This window comes from Thunnus thynnus, chromosome 12 (assembly GCF_963924715.1).
Source record: "Thunnus thynnus chromosome 12, fThuThy2.1, whole genome shotgun sequence".
Classification (NCBI taxonomy): Eukaryota; Metazoa; Chordata; class Actinopteri; order Scombriformes; family Scombridae; genus Thunnus; species Thunnus thynnus.
Genome location: NC_089528.1, coordinates 27,792,659 through 27,817,601, shown reverse-complemented (window position 1 = coordinate 27,817,601; position 24,943 = coordinate 27,792,659). Strand labels below are relative to the sequence as shown.

The window sequence follows — 24,943 nt, the reverse complement described above, 5'->3', positions numbered from 1 at the left end:
AAGTCAGAAGTGTGTAGTTTTTTGCTTGTTGGGGAGTCCATCTGGCCCTGAAGTAGGTCCTGAAAATGCTGCGCTATTGTATGAGAGGGAAGCCAAAAATTCCTGGTATTGTTAAAAAAAATGTCATTGTAAATCTTTTAGTAGTACCTTTCTGATCCTCTTCAAAGTATTCTCCTTGAGATGCGATACACGTGCAATCACTTGTACAATTCCTGGAAACATTTCCTGTACTGTCACTGTGTCCAGAGCCTTTGCAATTCTTCTCCTTTTCAGTCCCAATTTTAGTTTCACCAACCTGTAGACGTACGCTACCTAACAGCAAATCCAGCACATAACTACACTCTATTATTATTATAGAAAATAACTATAAACTTCATTGTAAATCTCACATTTTTCCTGAAATGTTTCTTCTTTTCAGTTGAGAGTAAATGACATCTTCCAGTTTTAAGTCACCTTGACAAGACTTTCATGCTTCTGGAGCATAAAACTGTATAGGATTAATATTTCGTCAACACGCATCCTTTCCTATTGTCTGTTGACTGTGAGGGAGGTGAAGGTTTAGGTCTTATCTTTTGTCACATCTTATCTTATTTCTTTTCATGAACTATTTAATGGGTTTTTGGGAACCAATAATACCTCTACTTCTGCTCTACTTAAAGAACAAAACTTTACAGGACTGCAAAGAAAATATTCAGCCTCGTTGTATCACCTGACCTCAGTAACACGGTCACACAAGTCATTAGATTGTTCACATTTTCACAAGTTTCTTTTCTACCTTTAGCTTCACTTTTGAGCAAACTGTTGCAAAGTTTTAGTGCTCCTTGTAGCCACGTATATAAACGTCTTCCCACTTCCCTCCTTCCCTCCGTTTACATTCTCCCTCTCCCTCATCTTCTCTTTCTCGTTCTCTAAGTCCTCTTTCACCCCTTCTTTATCCGTCTCTTTCACCCAGCTCTCATTTTGGCATTTCTTTCCCCCCCATCTGTCTGTCACCCTTTCTCCTTCTCTTCACATCTCTCTCTCTCTCTCTTTGCTTCTTTCTCTCTTCCCTTAATGGTCTCTCGTCCCCCAGGTGGCCCTGGATGCCATTTCGACCCCCTGCTTTTGAATTTAATTACACATGGCATTGTCTTCATGCCCTCCCACCCACCTACACCACACACACACACACACACACAAACACACACACACAGCATCCAAGATTACTGCAGGCAATAACACCCAGGGGTGGGGTGTGTGGAGGGGGCAACAAAGAACAGATTGAAGGCTGAAAAGTTGATATCGAAAATCAAATTAATGCAAGTGGGAGCGAAACCATATCTAATTAAGATGTTTTTGAAAAAACGACAGGCAAATCTGTTTTGACAGAAATACTATCATATGTTGATTATGAGATGAGTTAATTTCCAAAATTTTCGAGATGTGTGTGTGTTTGTGTGTACCGCGAGCTTTAAATGATACAGTATGTGAGACGAAACGATGTAAACACTTCATGAGGAAAGAGTTTGTGAAGTCATTTCAGACAAAGAGGTGGGTCATGTTAGGTTACAAGTATTTGAGGTGTGTTCATCATATTCATGTTTTTTTTTTTAGCTTTGTTGCAGTTTTACAGTATTTTGCTTATGCTGACGCTGTTACTCCTGCAGTTTTAGCTCTAATCCTGTTCATTCAACGTCGACATTAAGCAGCAAATACGTTGCACTTGAAATGACTGAAATCTGATTCTTATCCGTCATCAGAGAATTGTTGCCGTAAGTGATGAGCAGCTCGATAGAGAATAAAATTAAACACTCTGAAATACCGATAATTTAGTTGACTATGTTGCTTTAAAAGTAGATTGCAAATCGTAAAATTGCCTCTTTTATGGTTGAAAATACTATTTGGCTTTGTTGTTTTCCAAGAGATGGTGACATTATTTTGTCTACAGTGAAGTTTAGAGTATACAATCTGTTATAGTGATACATTAACTTATTTGTTTTTATTTGTTTCTTTGAATTAGTTGTGTTTATAAGGTAATTTAGTCATTTAGTCAGTTATTTTCAATTTATTGTGTTCCAAAAGTTTCAAACAAGTATCAAAACTTGCTATTTAAAGAAAAAAATGTTTTTTAAAAGGATATTTTTGCATCATTTCCTGTCACATATTACTTTATTACGTGAATGTGTGCTCTCATTTAGGTGCAAAACTCTTCAGATGGGTTTTTAAAGCAGCTTGTATACTTGGAGGTTCAATTCTTATAATTTCTCCTGGATTTTCTTTTCTTTTAGCTTTTTTTTTCCTCTTAATTTAGCTGCATCATTTTTCTTGCCGGCCAAGACATTCAGTGATGGTCGGGATCATCAGACCAGACGTTGTAAGGGCAGAGGAAAAAAAACGCCAGCGATATATTTTAATTTAGCCAGGGATCGTCGCTCTCATGATGAACTAATGTGATTACATCCCTGTACTGTGTCACTGCAGTGATGGTGCTGCGCTGCTCTCCCTGCCGTTGGTTTTGAAGGATGGCTGTTGTTTTCTTCTCATTATACGGCTCCTGAAATGTACCCGGGAGGGTGAGTGAGAGGTATGGAGGTTGGGTGGGTTAGGGGGTGGGTGGGGGGTGGTTAATGGTTGAAATAACGACCCCTCGGTGCTGCAAAAGCATCTATTCTGTCGGTCCAGGACTCGTGGAGCCAGCCTGGGCTTTTCCCTTTTGTCAACAGTGAAAAATGAAGCATTTCTGAATCCCCGGCACTCGCTGTGTTTCCCTCTAGGCGCCTCAGATACATTGAGTTAACATAAAGCAAAATTCAGGACAGGGGCGGCCCGGGTGACAAATGAAGCGCCTCTGTGTGTTTTGGAGGGAAAATAAAGGGGCCCCTTTTGTAGAAATGAGATTTGGTCGTCGTTACTTCCTTCAGGCCCCGTTTTTTCCCCTGCAGTCCAAATGTATCTGAGAGGTACAATGGAAGATGGAATATTCTTGAAATGGAAAAAAGAGAATAATCTGAGTATAGATCATTTCCCTTCATCTTGCTCTCAGTCTGCAGTCCGTTGATGCTTCATTCCCATTTTGTCACATTACGGCTTATTTTCACACTCCACCGCCTTCCAGGCTAAAAGAAAAGTCGCCAGTCGGTCTGATCACGACACCGAGCCCATTGCAGCTTCTTAAAAATGGATCCAATTTAGGTTTTGGAGAGAAAGCTCGCTGGGGTACAAATGAGGCATCTCAGTTCGCCTGTTCACGAGCAGTGCTCTCATTCGACTTGGACTCATTTGTAGTCTGCAGGAGAGGAGAGGAATGGATGGTCCGGATAGCTCTTGGCTACATTTCGGAGAGGCCGCAGTGCCGCGGTGTTGGGAGGTCCAAAGACTTGTTGGCTAATTAGAGGGAGCTCACCGCCTGTAGTCACGCTCGCTGGCTGCGTGGCAAGTCACTCCGGGGAACCAGACGAGCGCCCGTGTTGCTGCAGAGTTTTCTGATTCCCTCCCAACGAAAATCATGTTCAGTGCTTTCATGTTTGTTTGTGTTTGGGTATATCAGGCTTTTTTACTCTGATTTTTGTATCACAAATTAAATGTGTGTGTGTCTATGTAGGTGTTTCTGCGTGTGTGTGTGTCTAAGCCTGTCAATTAAGCTTTCCTGCAGATATGATTCATAGGTTTTGCCTCACCAATTACTAAAGGCACTTTAGGTGACAAAGTCTTTAGTTTTTTTTACTGAGTCTAGTCCCGAAGTTGCCTGCTGTTTACCATATCCGTCTGTTTTTTATTTGAACTTAATTAATCCTTTAAAACATCTTGAGAAAATCAATGCATTGGCACCACTTAAGCTTTTATTCCAAAGTAAGTGCCAGTATAAACAGTTTGAAAGAAAAAAAACACTAACAAAAGAATTGACAGCATCAGATTGAAACAAATACAACTGATTCTTATCTGTAAAATGAGGCTAAGTTATTCAAGATTCATTATTTACTTCTAGAGGCCAGAGTTTATAGCCACAGAAGCTACAACACAAACTTATAAACGAACCACTCCTCACCCTCCTTTTATCCTTATTACACCCAGAAAATGAAACTTCTCAGATCGAGATGTGATAACTGGCAAAAAAAAACCCAGACAGGTGTGTGTTTTTTTGGCCAGCAGCATGACATCTGCTTAAAACTGTCTTCTTCATTCTTTTTCAAAAAATGATTGGCAGTCGCGATCCTTTCTCTGGTGAGACAGATGCGATGGTTGAATGCGGTCTGCCAAAATTTTGTCTTGTCTTGAGTTTTTCTGGTACACTGCACTGCAGTGTTTTTTTTTTTTTTTTTGTATTACTGCAGTATTTACTGTCTTGCTAGAACATCTCAATCTGACACTCTACTCATAGCCAACTGAGGGTACTCTAGAGGCCAGATTCAGGGGGAAACTAAATCCAAGTGGAGCTTACACAACTTTTGTGAACTTGTTACAGCAAATCGACCGATAGAAAAATGTCTTGATGGTGTCAAACAACCGGAGACTCCAACATGCAGGTGGCTATTATATTAGCTGAATCACAAAAACTATTTTGTCATAGAAGCAACACCAGTATACCTGGGGGGGGGGGGTATCCATTTTGCCACCACCATAGACTTTATATAAACATGGACGTAGCGAGGTGTGACATCACCCATTGGTTTGAACTGGAGCTCAGTTGAAGCCCAGAGTTGCAGCTTGTGGTTGGCGCCATTTTTGCCGTTTGGAGTCAGGACCTTCCTTAAGGAGTGCAGGGTGTTGTTTCACGTTCTGGAAACATGCCCCACTACCTGAAGTGAACGCTAGCTTACTGGGAACACCGAGTGGTGCACACTTGGGCGAACGTGTGCAGGTATCGTAATCAAGTAGCTTTAAACTGCTGTCAATCAATGCTCACACAGCAGACACCAAAGCCTACTATAAGTCTTCAAATCTCATTAATGGAGCAATACTTTCCAAAAATGACCACCAGCCACACTTAATAGAGACTCGCTGAAAAAATAAATGACTTTTAGAGAGAAGTTGACTCTTTTTGAATGAGACTAAATTGGAATCTGAGAACTTTTGGAGGCAGCATCTAGCAGCTGTTGGTGGCATTGCACTTTAAGGTATTTCCACATTGGTTTCAGCCCCAAGCCGGGGTACAGTAGGTAACATTTAAAACAAGTTGCATTAATATAGCAAAGTGGAAATGATATGATATATAGTAAGCATGAGAAAGAGTCATGTGGAAGCTTTTAAAGACTACAGAAACTTATGCAACTGCAAGTAAATGTCAATTAATTAATGTAGCCTCCAAAACACAAATCAACCTCTAATCACATACAGCTGCTGCACTCCTCTTTACTGGCTCAACCACTCAAGCATGTTGGACATCTGACCACACCCCATTAAGTGATGCTGCAACAATTGTGTCTGCCTTCGACGGGTGATTGAAAACACCTGAGACGGCAGTGTGCGGAAGACATTTGAGAAGTGAAACGAGAAGCAGCCGACGTCTCCGTCGGACACGTGTAACGCTGAAGCAGAAGTCTGTTCGGATGCTGCTCTGTGAACAAGAGAAGAGACGATGCTGACAAACCAATTCAGCCACTTCAGCTTCTATTTCTCACAGAAGTGAGCTGAGCCTGCAGTCGCTACCCGCTGACAGCACTATTAAGGCACGTCGACCCACTTGGCTATAGCCGACAAGGTGTTCATATGTCTGTCTGGGGCCTGGACGCCGACCAGTCAGCTCCAACTCCATTAGAAACAGTAACACTTCACTGTGCTTTTATTACAGTGTTAGTTACCTAGAGGAGTCTATTATTCATATTTTACATAACATAAAAACATAGAACGAAAGCGCAGATTAATCATGACATGCACATACTTTGTATCTGTACATTGAAGTGCTATTATTCATAGGTATTAGAGAGATGTATGTATTTATGTGCCCAAAGGTAAATCATGTGGTTTTTGTACATTTTAAGGAGCTACTCATTTAGACAATAGTGTTTAAGGTCAAGGTCTGTAGTTACACAACACATGGCATATATTGACCGGCAAATGATGCTCTGACAGACTGAAATACTAATTATAAAAGCTGTTGGTGAATTTGGAGGACTATGACAGAGTCAAGGCTCGCTATTTGCATATCCTTCATCTGCCTGGTGTGTCCACAAAGGAGACTCGCTCTCTGTCTCCACACCGGTGTATTCAGATGCAAAGCAAAGTGAATGTAATTATGTATCCTTTCTTTTTTTTTTTTTTTTTTTTCTTTCACAACATTTTGTTCAGGCTTTAATATGCGCTCCGCCATGAATTTCAATTGTAGCTCTCCATTTGTTTCCCTTTAAGGTGATGGAGAAAAAAAAAAAAAGAGAGCTCTTTGGAGACTTTAATTCTATTTGTGCGGAAATTTGTTGTAATATTTGCCTGGCGGCAGGTCAGGTGAAGAATTCATGTTTCATAAAGTGGAGATATGCTACAGTAATAGCTCATTTGGTTCTGGAACGGCAGAATTTATTGTGGAGCCCTGTGGAGGTGTTGTTGGCCTAATTCAGCAAACGTTTATATCTGGGAAGTGCTCACATGATAACCCCAATGACTCCACCACTTTCACCACCTGTCTGTTAAATTCCAAATTTCACTGTGGGCTAAGCGCTCACCTTTAATTTAAAGGATAGTTACAATGCGGTGGATTTAGAAATACTGTGAAGGGAAAAGAAATAGCAGAAATTCACCGACAGAAGAAAACGTTAGAGAAATGATCTTCTGTACTGAACTTTTACCAGAGCTTTATAAAAAAGAGTTTATCCCTCTCAACAGCCAATATCACCAACCAATTCACCGACCCGAACGGTATGACTTTGAACAACTACCTTCCCACTATTTCACAAGCACGTGATAAGAGTGTCAAGACTGAAAAACTTATATGCGATTGATGGCACAGATTGTTTTTATATGGGACTGCTCACATGATAACCCCATCTACACGGCTACTTCACCATCTATCCACTAAAATACATATTTCAGTGTATGCATTCACTGTAGATTAAAGGATAGCTGCAGCGTGGTGTACAGAGAGAACAGTCTTGCCTCTGAACTTTAAGTTAAAATGTCTAAATGTGTAGTAAAGAAGTAAAAAAACATCAAAGTAAACACCATTATCACATGAATACTGTTCCAACCAAGCAAAGCAAAATATTCTTTACATAAAAAGTCACAAATCAACAAAACTATAGGATTTTACAGCTATGCTAGCAGCTCTGTGAGGCTTCACTAGCAAGCTAAATGCTAAAACTAGCATAGCAGTATGCTCACAATGACAGTGCTGTTTTCCACCGTTTCGCCATTTGGCCACTAAACACAAACTACACTTGACATTGCTGAAAATATCAATAGTTTTGCAAAGTATTTGACGTATAAAAGTTTCAACTTGACGACGGCAAGTCAGTCATCAAAGTCATTATAATTCATACTGTCAATAATGTAACCGAAAGTGTACCGAAATCTCAGGTTGTCAAAAGACGTGTCCCTGCATAATTGAAAACGTTGACCTGCTGGAGGATTTACCACTCAAGTCGTAGTGATGTCAGGTGTTAATGTAGACAAGTCCTCACACCTTTCTGCCTTCCCAGACATTGAGTGTTTTGCTGACGTCTTGCCCTCAATCAACAGGATGAAGACACGCTAGGACTACTTACTTCAGACTTTCATTACTTTTTTTTTTTTTTTTTCTCTCTTGCTGCTTCTTGGGGCCTCCAGAGTGCCAAGTTTAAAGGGGCAGCTTTAACTTTGCAGGACTGTTTTATTATTTTATTGTTTATGAATCTTAATTTGTTGATTATGATAATGATAGTGATCGTAACTCAAAATCGCTGTGATGTTTTTCTTAACCCTATGATGGTGGACTATTTTAGATTCACTCATTTCTAAGTTAAATCATTTGGACGAATGAGGTTCTGTTTTTTTTCTGGAAAGGTCCGGGAAGTCGTGTGTTTAAAGCTCAGGAGGGATAAGGAAGCATAGATAGATTTTCTGTGGATCAGTTGAGCGCAGAGTTTAAAAGCTGGCAGAATTCATGCTATTGATTAATGGCAGCTACTGTACACACATGGGTGCATACTGAACATTATGGTGGACACCAGGGATTAATCACATTTCGAAGTTCAGTGTAAACTACATGGAGGTCGATACACAAGGCGACGAAGAGGACTGTACTCAAGATTATTTATGCAGATTATTGTATCCATGCTTTGATTTAGCTTCTGTTTTCTGTTTTTTTCTCAGTCACAGGCTGAGAAAATATTTCATATTATTGTCTGTAAAACTTCTGAAAATCTGTCTTTGACGTTTTTCAATTCATTAATGGCTGCTGTTTTTTTTCCCCTTCTTCTTTTCTTACTGTAGTTCAGCAGAAAGTGGCTGTGGAGAAGGAAGCCAAGCTCAATATCCTGGAGGCCGGGGTCGCCGATGTGAGTACAAAACCTTTTCACAATTTAAATTAAAGGTTCAGGTGGTCACGAATTGTGATATGAGTCTGCATCCCCGAGATTTACTGAAATATAATCAGAAGCATCTTATAGTGCAATGAAAACCATTTACCTTTGTGTATGTGGGAATCGTCTTGTGAAACAGCAATGGATCTGCCCCAAAATGTCTCTTCATTGATACTTAGAGGCCGAGCTCAATCCATGAACAGCAACCCAGACCATAGTGTGTCGACAGTGGTGTCAGAACATTGAAATGTGAAGTCTAGCATTGAGAAAATATTCTTAAAGAAACAGTTTGTACATTTTACAAAAAAAAAAATTCCCTGCTATTGAGCTATATCTTGCAGTTCTCACTTTCTTCATGATAGGAAATCTTTCTATTCATTTAGACAAGCTTCATTTCTGGAAAGAACATTGTCAGAATTTCAAATAATAACTTGTTTTTTACTTTTTGAAGAACCATATTCCTTTCACCTCCTCTTTCCTTTCTTTCTCACTTTTGTCATTTACTCTATTAAAAGCGCTTGTTTAAATCAATATATAATAAAATAGTGAATAAAATAAGTGAGTAGTATCTCGAGAAGAAAAAAATCTAAACAACATTGCCGATGTTTGGCGCCCACTCCCTCCCTGCCACCTCTCGCCTTCTCTCTCTCAGCCTCTCTCCCTCTTGGTTTTCATCTCTCAGCATTGCTATTCTTCTCCACCATCTCTGCGGTAAATAGACTGCTGAGCGTCTGCACTCGCCTATTGATTCAAGAGTTAGTCTGCACCGATGACGGCACGCCATTCACCATGCTTATCAAAGTGGCAGCAGCAGCGAGGTCTGTGAGAGAAATGGGTGGAGAAGTAGGGGGGAGGAGGGAAGTAAAAGGAGAATGAAGGAAAGAGAAGCTGGGAGGAGGGAGGGAGGCAGGGGACGTGGGGGTGGAGGGTCTATCGAAAGGGATCAATACCTGGCTGCAAACAGGAGCCAATTATGGCCAATTGAACCTCTGTTGTAAGAAAGAGAGAGAGAGAGAGAGAGAGAGAGAGAGAAGGAGAGAAGCAGAAAAATCCCTCCATCACAGGCTGCCAGACAGAGAAATAGCAAAAACCAGGCGGCGCGTTTCAACCTTGCAACAAAACATCCATCATCACCCCATACTGTGCTTCTTATAGTTTTATCATACACTGTAAAATATGAATATTAGCATACTACATCACAGCTGGCAGGTTTAAAAATACAAAAAAAAAAGAAAAGTTAGTTTATCAAGAATGCTGAGGAGACGGATTTGTTTTCTTTTGGACGCACATAGATATCGAGGCTCGACTGTGAGGAGATTTTCCACAGGCCTGCACGTTTGAATGCTGCATGTCTATGAAAAGGTTTATTTGACAGGCAGAGAAATTAATTCAAATTTTCTCACTGATGCCTGGGTGTATTCGAAATGAAGATAACATGAAAATTTATTGATCCCTGTGGGGAAATTAAGTTGTTGCCGTAGCAAAGGAAATGGAGAGAAATAACATGCAATAAAAGCAATAAAGACAAAACAGTCAAACAGTAAAACAGAACATAAATTGTTGTGGGGTTGTATAAGTTTACGCACCAGACAATCCAGCATGCTAAGTGCGATAAATGAATAGAAATTACATGAGGAGTTTATACGAATCACCTTAAATAGAAATAAAAGAAGTTTAAAAAGGTTTATATCTGATTTTTTGGAATTTCTCATATTCATAGACACTAATGCGTTCTTTAAATTACATAGTAGGTCTTTGCTAACAGGTTTAGGTCAGAGTTTGATTGCGATTTGATTGCAATTACTGGGCAATAAGTGTTTCTGTCTATTTACTTGTCTCTTTTGTTCCATGTTCAACTAACCTCCTTGAGGAATCATGTGAACTAAAGAAAGACAGAAATAACTAACACCTCTTCATCTCTGGTGTGGAATATATAGATAGAGGCTCAGACAGACAACATAGTGGCCTTAAATATTAGAGAGACTGTTCCTGTTGGGCGTTGCAGGCAGACACACTTGTGTAAAGGAATTGATCATTTTTTACAGTTAGTTATACAGTTAGATTTGGCTGAAAAGACTCGAAAGAATCATTGCAGCATCGTGGATCCTTCTGGGAGAACTAATCCTCCTAAAAACATACTGTACATGAACATTAGCCCTTGGTAAAGTCAACAATTAACCAACACTGCAGCCTAGAGAGAGGTCGGGCGGTGGAGGGAGTTATGAAGGCAAACAGCGTTGTCATGAGTGCATCAGCAGAGTTATAAGCCATGTTGCCATCAACATATTTTAATGCACATTTATAAGTATCGCATCAGAAAAGGTTGATGAAAACGGCGTCATTCAAAAAAACCTTCCTTAATTTCGCAAAAAAGTTTTCACGCTCACTTAAGGTGGTTTTTGCCTTTTTTGCCTTAGAGTTAATGTAATAAATAGGGAAACATCTTTGCCTGATAAGTTCTGACGTAGTTAACATTTTACTCACATGGCTGATCAGCTGTTTCCACTGTCAGCGTCTTCCCAGATATTCCCATAACATGCAAAAACATGGCCAATACTACTATTACTACTCTGTTTATTACAGCCAACTTCTGATGAAACTACACTTTGCATAGTTTAGTCACTCCAAACCAGTTGGTAGAAACACGTCTAATTCACATTTTCCTTTTTCTATTTCTTTTTTATGACATTTCAAAAGTTTGCTTAAAATTCACTCGACATTAGATGGAAACATGGCTACAGTGTCAAGTGTCAAGTGCTGCCATGTACATCTGTTTGAACATGATTGGTCGTTACTTGTCAACTGGTTGCCAAGCAGCTGATAAATGAGCCACTGATTGTGAAGCATGAATGAGGCAGCTGATGCAACCCAACTTTAGCCCTCATGTTTGCTGGTATACATCTTTAAATGGATACAATACAATGGATCAACACAAAATAAGTCTTTAATGCCAAAAGCTACATTACAACAAGGCAAAGGAACATACCAAGTTAATTTAAAAGAATCAATGAGATCAGTCAAAGGAAGAATGCAAGAAAATGTCCCAGACGCTAAATATCCTTCAGAGAACAATAAGATCAATTATTTATAAAAATGAAATACACATGAAGGTGTCACATTTATTTTGTTTTACTGTATATTTGTACTGAATTTAGATAAAGTTGTAGGATTTGGTTTTCGCTTTGACAATAAAAAACATTTTTTAGTCACTTCAGAGGCACCAGTTCATTTTTTATGGATTATATGTTTATGAATAAGGAACCAGACAGATTAGCAGCATCAGAGAGTCTTAAAGGTTCAGTCCCTACAGCGGCCGAAGTGTTGTCCTTCAACATCCTTCATGTCCGGTCCAATTGTCAGCACATCTCAAGCTGTTCGTTTATTGTGGGTCATTAATGATTCGTGACCACACTTTCCTCATGTATCGTGTTTCTGAGAGATTGAGGCAGTAATTTGCCTTTTCTCATTGCTTCATTTTGCTCTTTTGAATTCAGGATAGCAAATGCACTTCAGTAAGCATATTGATGTGATGTGTTTGGTGGAAATATCTACTTTTCTGACTCTAAATGCAGGCAATTTACAAAACAAAGGAAACACTTGAATAAATTAGGGGAAAATGCAAAATTTACTGAGACCAGGACAAATCAGACTGTTAGACTGCAAGGTATCTTGAAACATAGTTGACTGGAATTTGTTGGAGAGTGAGTCAAAGAATCAGTTAATTCAGTTTTAGGCATATAAATCTGCTCGTCAACCATTTGCTAAAATACTTGTATAGAATAGAATTGAATAGAATGAATAAACTTTATTGTCCAACCGAGGCAGGAAAGTTGTCCTTGGTCTCATCCAGGAAAACATAACCTCGAATATGTCCACAAGATAAAAACATCACGTTAACAGAACAAAAGATCTCTCAATTGTACATTAAATGCATTCATACCAATGATGTACAGCCTACGCTCCCATATTTAAGTCTACTATAGTTTGTTGAAGACAACACTTGCATTTGGGATAAAAGAACCCTTGTAGGTGTTTTTCTTTACCAGGGGTATTCTGTAGCGTCACCCTGAGGGGAGCAACCCAAAGAGTGCATGTCTGCAAACAAGTTGAGTTGAACACAATTGACATGTGCAACTGACAGGAAAACATTCAACAAATCACCTGTGAGGTTGTCTGCTCCTTCTTCTCTTGGTAGTATCTCGGTAGTTGTCACTTTTTGTTAGGACTCGTTTCATCAAGTTACTGCAGTCTCTGGTGTCCAAATCACCTGCTTTTTATGCCCTTCTGTCTACCCCGACTGCTATCCTGCAAATTTTTGCAGTAGTTTAACAAATCACAGTACCTCTGCCTTTGAAACGCAGACAGAAAAGTCATTAGTCATGTAACCACAAGAGGGCAGTTATCAGGACAATGTAAACATAAATCATTTTAAGTGTTTTAAAAAACCAAACCAATTATGTTGTCTTTCTGGTGCGGACAGTCTTGTATTAAGGCTAATGGGAATATCATTAGTTTTGCAGGTATTTGGTCATAAACCAAATCACTGCACAACTTTCAACCTAATGATGGTGCTAGATGAAAAGTTAAGGGATCACCACATTATTGCAATTCATTCTTAGGGGAACATGAATGTCAGTTTTATGGCAATCCATCCAATAGTTTAACTCAAAACCACAAATGTTGACCTTATGGTAATGCTAGAGAAAAAGTCAGAGGACCACCAAAGACAGTAGGTGTCATCCTCTGGGCAGCATGGATATCTGTACCAAAATTTCATGGAAATCCATCAAATATTTGTCAAGATGTTTCACAAAAATTCAAAAACATCGTGTTGGCACTAGAGGAAAAGTCAGTAAATAGTAGTAGTTCATCCTCTGAGAATCATCAGTGTCTGTCTGTACAAAATTTAATGGTAATCCGTCAAAGAGATATTTCAGCCTTGACCAAAGTGGTGGACCGACTCACAGACATCCCCATAGTGCCATGCTGTGAGCGTGGCTAAAACTTTTCCCTCATGGAAAAACTACTGGGCTCCATATCCAGCTCTGGTGTGGTCGTCTCATTGGAATGAGCTGGACTGTAATGCATTGTGTTTCGTATTGTTCACTAATTACAGTATAAGCAACAAAACAAAATGTTCTTTGCTACTTTAGTTTATCTTGACCTCCTTTGCTAATCAATGCAATGAAGACCACACATTATGCAAAGTTGTATATTCCAATGACATTAAATGACACAGCGGCGCTTTTGTCGGATCAGAAGATAAACATGTTTTTTGGTTTCATTTGACGCACAGTGACTACTCAGTGGCTTTGATAGATTACAAGCTTTCATTAAAATCTCAAACATCCTCATTTAGCTTCTTTATAAAGCCTCAAACGACACACTGCTGATTGTTAAATGACTTAAGGCTTTCTCCATTTTCCCTCAGTCTGACCGTCATCACCTCACGCGGCTTCGCGATTGAACAAGGCCTCATCGAGGCCACGGAGAACTCAGCACTGTTGTTTCCGCACTGAGACTTGCGTCCAATTAAGAGAATGTGTGTGTGTTGGGAAGGAGGTAGGAGATAAGGTTGCCGTGGCAGCAACCAGATTATAATTGTCTTGGAGTGGCACTAATCCCCCTCCACCCCGGCCAGCTCGCTTTGTTCACTGCAAATCAAGGCACTTCCAATCTGTCTGAAAGAGCGATTTCACAAATAGAGGGAGGCAGGGAGGAGGGAAAGAGCTAATGAAACAAACAACGAAAAAAAAAAAAAACCCAAAACACAACAGTAGATGGCCCTTTCCATCACCACTTAACACACTCACTACACAAGGGCATGAAAACTCAATTTTACACATACAGAGACACGCTAGCTTCAGATTGATTCAAGTACTGAAAATTACAGCAGCTGATTTCAAAGATTTGAGCTGTAGAGGAGTGAACTCATCAGTGAAATCAGGTGTCGCTTATAAACTTATAGATTCCTGAACCATATAAGGGAACAGGAAAACATCTGTGTAATATTCTAAGTGGATTTGGCTTAGGTTACGAAAGTTTTTTACAGAAAGCGTTACATCTAGCTAGCATTACAAACTGGAGGCATTGATTTTGAAAGATGTGTTTGTTTACCAGGCAGTGAAGATCTACTGTAGAAGCTAAGATCCAGTGTTTGTGTAGTTTGAGTCATGATATCTCAGCTATTGACCATTATGTCTTCACTCTGTCTCTTGTAAGTCCCCCAACATTATGAAAGTGCAATACGAAATTTTTGGAATACTCTTAATTAAAGGGGACATATCATGCTTTTTGTGATTTTCTGTTATTTTTATACTGTTATAATGTCGGATGTCTGTGTTTAACATGGTTAAAGTTCCAAAACTTGAGGTGAACGTATGTAAAAAATGCTCCCTGCAAGACAAAAACCAGGGTTTCAACCTACTCTGAACGCTCCATTTGTAAAGTTACCTCTACCTCTTCCTCGTGATGACATCAGATCACGCATACCCACAAACGGACATCTTTTCCGTAGCCTTTCTTGCTAAGGTTGTTCCATTGGTTGTTCATGTCCACTTGCATATTTTGGATCGGATTTGAGAAGTTTATATTTGGAGTAAAGGACAAGAAAAAGAAGTGAAATTTGAAGCCTCCTGAGGGGCATCTTCCGGAGGGTGGCCAATCAGAACAGAGTGGGCTAGTGTTGATTGATGACCTTCTCCACTGGCACAGATTACGTTAGCCTACTTAGCAATACTGAAAAGCAGCCCACAAATATCCATGTCTGCCACTCGATCTTGCATACTCGTGTTATACTGTTGTTAAACATCTTAAGGCCAGTTCAGATTAATGATTCGCAACGAGACTGGATGCAACTTGCAAAAAAATCCAAGTCGTTTGATCGTCAATGTTCAAAAACTGGGCCGTTCACATCAAAGCAATGCGCACCGACACAGATGACCGTTTCCATAGCAACGATGCACTGGCGTACCCCACTACTTCTGCGTTGATACATTATATTAAGTGAAATAACTGGGTTTCTGTTTGTGTTTACCTTGCAAGAAAAGAAAAGGAAGTAGAAGACAGTGACAGTGACTTGCTTGCAGCGTTTGTAGTAACACTTATCAATAAACGGCGAAGACAGCGAGCTAGGAAACCGAGGATCTGGAGCCATCTTTGGCTACTGCAGTGGAAGAGATAAGGTGCCTACGCCAATCAAGCCGATACTCCCTGCCTCCTCTGTCCAGAAATCTGCCATGTTTTTGTACTGGCCTGTGCTTATGTTCCAAAACTACACTTGGCAATTTGACAAACTAGGTCTTTTGAGACCTCAGGCAACGGCTTCAGACGCTCTGCGACTAACCAGTTCGCACCGCTGCGGTTTTCTCAGCAACATTCTAAAACCATCTTGTCTCGTCTCGTTGTGATTCACTGATCTGAACTAAGCTTTAGGGAGGAGTACAAGGTAAATGGTCTGGTGTACAAATCTTCTGAATGCTACGTAGGGGACCTCAGTTCACATCCCGTCTCCTATCAACAGTCAACACTTGCTTCTTTTAACCATGACCTATCTTGTCTACAACCTCAACCAAGTAGCTTTAGTTACTGAATTTAACCAAACCTTAACCACAGTGGTGGCAGATCAGAAAACAATCATGAGTTATTTTTGAAAAACACTGATAAGGAACCTATTTGTCTTTAAGGTATGAGTACATTTTATATCAGTTGTATTAGGATAGATGGTGAGTTTAGAAAGCCCCAATGACGCCTTTATTCACTGCAGAATCTCCAAAAGCAACATGAACATATAGTCTCCTTTATCCTGTTGCTGTAATACATAGATTCAACCTTGCAGGCATTATGAGATTAATGGAAACAGCCTGATAAACTTAGATATAATGGATTTTTCAGCACACTGTGTACAGTGCCTGCAGAGTAACAGGCAGGATCAGACAGTTTTTCTGACATTGAAATATTCTCTGGATGGATGTGAATATTTGCCCTCATGTCAGCTTCCTGTAATTGATAACCCTAAATCTTTACTGTACATAAATCAGTTCATATATAGTATGTAGCCTGTGGCCTTACATGTAGGTACAGTATATGTAGTGCTACAAAACAAATCAATACATACACAATAAAGCACAAAATAAAGTAATCTAAAATAATTACATACAAAAACATTTTCACATGCTTTTTCTCATTTTATCCATGACTGTCCCCAGTCCTAACCTTACGTTACCCTGATCTAGTTGCCTATAATCTCAACTCTAACTAAAACAGTTTGACTTATTTAAACAAGCTAATCTTTTCATTCAACAAGCACATAAACATGGTCTGTCCAATTTGTGCTTTTGTCACGTTATCTAACGCACGGCGGTGGAATGTAATCGCCACGTAATCTGTATCCACAACAGATAATCTGGATTTCGGAGTTCACTCTCATTTCACAATATTGTAGAAGAGTCTTGCTGAGCAGAATAGCTCACACAGCCTTCTCTACCCAACTGAGCCACAATGAACGGTTCTCACAATGATTTCACTTGCAAATAAAATAAAAACAGACAAGCATATATATTCCTATCTGTGGTTTCTGTGGGTTCTGGAGTGATAGCGTCGTTGGTAGTGACACATTATTGTTGTGTGCTGCCTGCCCAGGTGCCTGAAAACAGAGCTGGATTTGAATGAGAATATTCATGAAGGAGAGACAAACACTCCCACACACTGGATCAAGGTTGTCTGTTCGCCGCGGTGCCCTGTTCTACCTGTAATTTTCATCACAAAGAGGAAAAATAAATCATAGAGGATCAGAACAATGGCATGCGTGTACGCTTTTATATGTATGTGCATGTGTATGTACCTGTGAGTGCGAGTGCGTATATGTCTACACGTGTGTGTGTGTGTGTGTGTGTGTGTTTGTGTGTGTTTGTGTGTGTTTGTGTGGGTACACTGCATCCATCTGCATCTCCTGCCATAGATATTCAAATGGCTTCATGTGAAAAATTGAATCGAGAGGCTGTTGAAGTGGCAGCTCTTCTTTTTCTCTCTGGCCGAGACCTTTGATATTGTAATGACAGCTCACCGTGGGGGCCTGAGGGCCAGATGCATGCTGGGATATATCCCCGGTGTCCGTCAGCATGTGTGCTCTACCTTTTTATTGAAGACATTTTGCTTTAGAACAACAGAACGTAATAATTTGTTAAGAAAGGATATTTTTTGATAAATATTCCCTATTTTCTCACTTCACTTTTCTTGCATGAAACAAACCAGTCACATGTGCAGTAGCCTGTAATGTAAAACTATTTCTATTCTAATAACAGATTTGGAGGATTGTGCAGCCTTGGAGGAGATATTAGTCATCTGAATACCTTCTAGTATTGCAGTTTACTTATATTCTGTGTCAGTATTGACCTTTGTCCACCCATAGTGATAGTTCCATATAGACTGAAGCTGCAGAAAAAACCCTACAATAACATTGTTCTCTTTGCAGAATTGATTTAGATTTATATGGATTTAGCTATTCAGTGATGTTTTCTCAAACTTAGTATTTCATTTAAGCTGCTGATATACTAAGTGCTCTACATTTGCTTCTTTCATTGAATAGTCACTGCATGGTCCAGAGTTTTCCACCAAGGCCGCTCCTCCACCAGATTACAATGTAGGTAAAAACATATTAGTTGAAGTCATCAAGTCTTTTCCAATTCGTCCATCTTTGTGGCAATAACAGCACTTTCCACTTGTTTGTCTAATATACTAAATGCAGCTATTTCACATTACTTGATGATCTTAAAAAGTCTCCAATATATGACTTTAAAGCTTTGGAGAGCATATCTTCTTTCGGACTAAAACAAAACAGATACAGCCTGCATCTTGTGTTACTAAATATTATTGGACTTCTTGTCCTAGCTGTCGGCCTCCTGTCTTCTTAGAGTTTCCATCAGATATATTAAACCAAACATTGCCTCTGTGTGTCTGTTTTGTTTCTTTATATTGTATTTGAAATCGAAATTAAAGTTTAAATTCAGAGTTAATGATTTAAAGGGTAATAAAAAGGTCTTAAGTAAAGTAAGCCCCCCCAAAATGCATACACTGGACAACTTTAGCACAGATTTAAATTCATATATACTATTTAACCATTTACCAAGACGGTGTTTTGGGTAAAACCTTATGAATGATGAGCATATCTTATCCAAGCTGTTGATTCAGGAATAAAAGTCCACACAGTCCACAAATGTTTGTATTCACTTTTATCTTTATTTTTAAGGTATCCAAACAGCAGTCATAGAATCTTTTAGAGTCAAACCAAAGAGACCAAACCTCCTTCTCACTCCAGTGTATTTTGATGCAGACGAGAAAGGTCACAATTATTTTATGACCTTTACTTACAACATAGTTTTGGCAGCCAAAAGATGTAACAGCACACATTTGAACAGGTTCCAAGAGCAGTTTGAAGTTAAAGTGTGCTGGGGCTGTTAAATACAACAACTGAAAGAAAATAATCTCTCTTGCTGCACAGTTAGGATTAAACTGGACTGAATGCAACCAGTCTTACAAACTGGACTTTACAGTCAATCCAGCCGATGGTGATCACTGTGTCATTGGCTGAGCAGTGCTGCATTTTCAAAGGAAGTGACCACAAGCAGGGAGCCAGGACCTCTTACTTTGCAACCATTGAATGGTGCAACCTTGTCTTTTCTGGGATTTTTAAATGTCGCTCATTAAGAAACGATGACCACAGAACAACAGCAGAACCTTGGGGCTTTACAACCTTCAACCACCTGAATATCAGATTGTCATAACCTTAGACAAGACTTTCAGTTTGATGACTATTATTTTTCAGGTCATCCACTGGGTTCTGAAAGTATTTCCTAAGACCACAAAAACTTCTTTCAAGCCACTGACGACATTTTTAGAAATTGCAGTTACAGTAAGTTTAAGTTTTGCATATTTTTCATCTAGCATATGCCTACATTTTTAAAGAAAACTGGGATGATGTAGATTTGTGTGGGGTATTTTCATGAAATAAAAACATTGCATTGATGCATGAAGCAACATGACTACTACAGCTAGTAGCCTTTTCTTGCTTATTGTTTGTTGAAACCACATTTCCCATAAGCACTGCTGCTTCCTGTCCTCTCTTCGTCCTCCAAAAAATCTTGGTAAAAGACTCAAGACTCCATAGAGTAGGGTTAAATTGTGGAGTATTTTTGCTTGAACACCATGTGTTCACACAAAACGTGAAGCAGATTTTACTGGCTGCACGATTGCTTATCAATAGAACGATGCAAGCACAAGGAAATTCGCTCAGGGCGGCACGATTTGATGCAAAGACACTACTGTGCACGTTGAAAATGTTCTTATCTCTGGGTTATATGAATCTGCTTACAGATCACAAACAAACACACACAGGTGCAGTCACAAACACACGGCTAGTGCATCTGTTACTAGCTAGCTTACAGCTAAGTACCTTTGGTACAATAAACTGTTTTGGGCAAATGAACATGGACAAGATTAACTTTTAGCAGTCAAATTAGCGAGAGTGTCATAAGATAAAAACATGCTTTACTTTCTGTCTGAACACCAGTACAGCTGTTCCTGCAGGTAGCAAAAATGGCAGTGAATAATAAACCCAAATATTTAAAACAACCTGCTATATGTTACTGTATGTTTCTCTGACAAGCAACCTCTTGCAGTTACACAAAAAATGACTGTTCTTCTTCTAGATGTTGTATTAGAGATACATTCTTGTTAAAAAACCCCAATTTAATATCTAAAATCTGAAACAACAGCCACAAAACAGGTATAAAACAAAGAATTGCTACAGATTATGGTTCAGCATTAAGAGCGTGGTTAAAGATGTTGGTCAGTTTTTGCCTAGCAACAGAACGTTTAGATGTAACCAACTGTCAGTGGCAGACCAGTCCTTTCCCAGTGCCAAAGGAAAAGATGGTGTGACGTTTTTATAACACTGTAAACATGAACATGGCTTACATCCTTTCTCTATCCAACAGTCAACAGTTTCTGTGAACCGTTAAAATGATCTTTCCTTACCCTCAATCAGGTAAGTTGTTTAAGCTTAATCAGACCTTACCTAAGGAGGTGGTAGATATAAACACTTGTATTAGTTGTGTTTGTGAGGACCTGTTGCTTTAGTGGCCTCCATGTGACGTCACAGATGGTATATACAGGTTTTCTACAGTCTTTGATTTCCCCTCAAATCCATTTTAAAGTGCAGTGAAGAGTCTGCGAGAGTCTGACACTTTGCTCAACAATGGCCCTGCTGGTTCACTAGAAATCAATATGAATGCTGATGTAATTTATTTAAAATGCGCCACATACTCTCTTTAACCACAGTGAAAAAGGGAAGTGTATTTTCCTCGTTGTCCAGGTTTGTCACAATAGCTTAGCATCGTAGTGTTCAGCCAAGCCTGCCTTGTACCTGGACTGGATTTATCTCTGTGCTGTACAGCACACATATTGTTCTGATTGTGAGCTACAATCCAGCAGACTGGTAGGCTGCTTACAGAGGCTGTGGACGCCTGCTGGGCTTTCTGGCAAACAGCATGGCACTACAGACAGCTGGCACACAAGGCTCACACCCCCTCTGCTATTTCCCCCAGGCGCTAAATGGGCTGTTAAGTACAGTTGAGGTCATCCAGAAAAAAAAAAAGGTAGGAAAATGAAAGCCCAGAATTTCAATACACCTTGAAGGTCTGAACGCGCTCCTGAGAGGGTCTGCTTTAGCCAACAAGGTGTTGCGGTGTGTAATGACAACAGCATCAAACCTGGTATTATGCACCTGTAGGCTTAGTCTAATGTCCTGAATACTGAGCTGTAATTTAGACTGGATGCCGCACAGCAACACTGTTGTCTATACACATCATTGAGCAAATGGCCTGATACTCCGAAATGGCCCGTCTCATTAACTACATCTCATGCCTGATTAGCCAGTGGTATGTTGGTATGAGAGAAAGTAGCTGGTGGTGTTGTCCAATCACTCGTTAACATAAACAATATCGACAAATGAAGAGGAGGATGAGACTGCGTGTGTGTGTGTGTGTGTGTGTGTGTGTGTTTTTATTAGCAGAGAAAATACAGAGCCAAAAATGAACACGATGAAAATTAGTTTTTGCTTTTAGTATAGATTAGAGAATTGAAACAAAGGCATATAAAAAACAAACTAAACCCTAAAATCAGACCAATACAGCCTCACATCAACATAAACACATAACATAGTGTATATCATCAGGCCTAACGACATAATTAGATCATTAGATGTGAAAGGAAGCACTAAACCCTTAACATCACATTAACATATAAACCACTTTTTTTTCACCAAATCTGTTTTCCCTTTAGTAACATCCTAAAGGGATTGATAATTCAAGGAATCACCTGCACAGTTTTAACCTCTTCAACACAACTGACTTAGTCAAAATAAACTCACACTAAACAGTCTAAACTTTGTTCAAACCCACAGAACTTTATATTAAATTCAAGTGATGATCCCAGAGTTTCCAAAAATATGTCTTTTAGGGAAAAACTTAAGTGTAATGTATATAAAATGATACACAAGACACCTAGAATATTTCAATATGATGGAACGGTGCAGCTGTAAAAACGTAGTGTTTACTGTGTGAAAGTCTTGCAAACAGTAGTTTAATTAATTCTTCTTTAATGCCAACTTCCTAACTTCAACCACATCTCACGGTCTTCCCCAGCAGACTGAGTTTGCTCATTTCTTCGTATTTTATCAAATATGGAGTCTTGGTGTGGAAATTTTACTCAGTATTAACATCATATTATAGGAGAGTAGGAAGAAGCTTATATTTGATACTGTCAGAATGGAGTCAAATGATTTTCAACCATAAAGCTACTCATTGGAAAATTTACTTTATAAAAATTAGATATAAAAAGCATTTCTCCTAACAAAATAAAAAGAAATATGTGTGTTTTCCTGGTAGAGAATAGAGAAAGCACACACATATTATGTTCGTTTGTGTGGTTGTTATTTGCGTGTTATGGCTGTTTTCTTTTCCTATGCGCATCTGTCTTCCCTAAATCCCTTCTCCTCGTGGTGATAGCAACAGCAGCACCACACACTGAGTGGCATCTGCAGCTAAAGGTTTCTGTTAGCTTGGAGGCTGGCTGGTCGTCTGTGGAGCCTACAGACACTGACAGGCAGGCTCGGAGACGCTGTTAGCCAGGCACGGCGCTCTCCGGGTGGGCACAGAGAGGTCTGTCAGGGCCTGGAGGCTCAGCCATAATTACCCCCACCCACCACAGCAACCATTACAAGCTCCCTAGAATATCTCCCTCCCTCCATGGGGTTGGCAAAATGCATCAGAGGCCTGGCTGATGTACGCTGCAGTCCTGCAGCTGACGGAGCTCATGTGCGATGGTGGACTGATCTGTTTATACAGCTGTGGTGTGGGTGTGTGTGCAGGCAGCGTGCAGAGAGGTGCCTGTGGGAATGCAGAATGCATTCATGTACATAATCGCGTACACTTCAATCATACAGCCTTCATGAGCATTTACAGAAATACACACATACCTGCAGAAAAATATAAAAGCTGTTTTTTTTGTGAGGACGCAGAATCTGTAGTGATGAAACAAGTAGTCAGTTAATCAACATGACAATTGATAGTTAATCAAAGACAATGTTGATAATTGATTAATCATTGCAGTCATTTTATGAAGGTTTTCAAATGTGAAGATTTGCTGCTTTTTTCTGTTTTACATTTTGCAAATAGAATATTTTAGGATTTTGAACTGTTGTTTACCACAAACCAGACTTTTTGAACACCTAACTTGTTTTATCTGTCATTTCATATATGTCAGTACTCTACTCCACTTTGTAAACACTAACACTATAACTAGGCTAAATTTGAATATAAGAACAACAAACCAATAAAATAAATATTCCTGTCATTACTCCAAATCAAAAATCCAAAAAATAAAATGATTAAAAATAATTGTGGTGATTTCTTGTTTATTTTGATGTGCAAAGGTACTTAATTCAACTCCTGGCACAACAGAACCTGAAGGAACAAGTAACCCCATGTTCATATTGAACCTCCGCATGCAAATCAGCTCCAGTCTGAAGGGCTTGAGTTTCCTCTAACCCCACCAAATTATCTTTGTGATACTGACATGCGCTGAGTAAAACCACCCGAACTGTGGGAACTGCTGTACCTTCATGAACATGCACAAACATATCGCTCATATCAGCAGGCACAATCTCAGAAATGGACACAAACTCATATAACCACACACAAAGACACATGCTCACAAAGAGGATACACATCTTTGTTCAACAGTAACAGGTGAAGGTGAGTGTCAGACATTGTGAGAGTGTCCCCCCTCCTCATTGGTGATGGCCTTGAGGTCCATTGTACCCACCACACTCTGCCAACAAACACAGTTATCTACAGTACCTCCGATACAAACCATACCGACTGCTGAATTGAAATCCACTTCTTTACGGAAAATAACACAACGCTGACATTATATCCGACCTGTTTGTGTTATTTGCTGTCGCCTCACAAAAGCACAGCTATTATATCCCTTCAGCATGTATCAATCAAATGTAGCAGTCATCAGTGCAGCTTTGAGAGTGAGATACCCTTCATTTTTTCCAAAAAAATGACCACTCCTCTTACAAAAAGGCAAAGCAAAAACTTACAGACACAACTGAAAAGTCCTTCTTTGATGAATCGTAACATGTACAGAAGAAATTCTCTACGTTTAGAGATACTGAATTGTAAAAATTGGCATATCTAACATCATGCCTCTCGATCATTATTTTTCCAGACACGATGATGATTCACTGCTCTCAACAGCATTATGATTTCTGTTGCATTTGCAGACCAGATGATTACAAATGTTTAAACTAACATTTAAGGCATTTAACAGACGCTGTTTATCCCAACCCTGTCTCCAAGAAAATATGCACATATCTCATAACCTCGAGAAAACGAAAGGCCGAAGCTGATAATACTTCTGTACTTTTACTGTGATATTTTAACTCCATGAAGCTGAATCTGTTGAAGGGTTTGTTTTCTCACGATAACAAGATAAATTAACCCACTAACACGAGAACAGCTTTGTTATCTCAAGATAAGGAAATAATTAACTCCTGATCTTGAGATAAAGGCATTTATCATCTGCTTCCGTAAGCCATGCATTCTCTTTCTATTATTAAGGGTTAAAAGTTAGACATAGTTAAGGGTGTGGCCACTTTGGGTGACAGGTGGTTACTATCACAGGCAAGTTGCTACCACGGCAACAACGTTGGTTAGGTAAACGTAACCATGTTGTAACCCCAGATTCACAGAGTATAGGCGTAGCCATAGCCATTGCTATTTCAGTGTGTTTTCAGTCCATGAAAGTTAATTGTAACATTTTGGTCACCTAAAAAATTCTTGCTCAGCGTTTGGTTGCACTAAAAGACCCTCTAAGAAATCGGACGTTCAGTTTTTTCCGGTAAGTACATT

General features: G+C 39.5%; 1 protein-coding gene across 5 annotated transcripts in view; it reads left to right on the top strand.

Moving 5' to 3' along the window:
- The window catches only part of LOC137194613 (receptor-type tyrosine-protein phosphatase N2-like), a 251,576-nt gene that overhangs the window by 135,310 nt on the left and 91,323 nt on the right, over positions 1–24,943 (top strand). For all 5 annotated transcript variants that reach the window (XM_067606684.1, XM_067606682.1, XM_067606687.1 and 2 more), the window contains exon 12: positions 8,380–8,444. In XM_067606684.1, the coding sequence (XP_067462785.1) occupies positions 8,380–8,444 (65 nt within the window). The remainder of the gene's footprint in view (positions 1–8,379; positions 8,445–24,943) is intronic.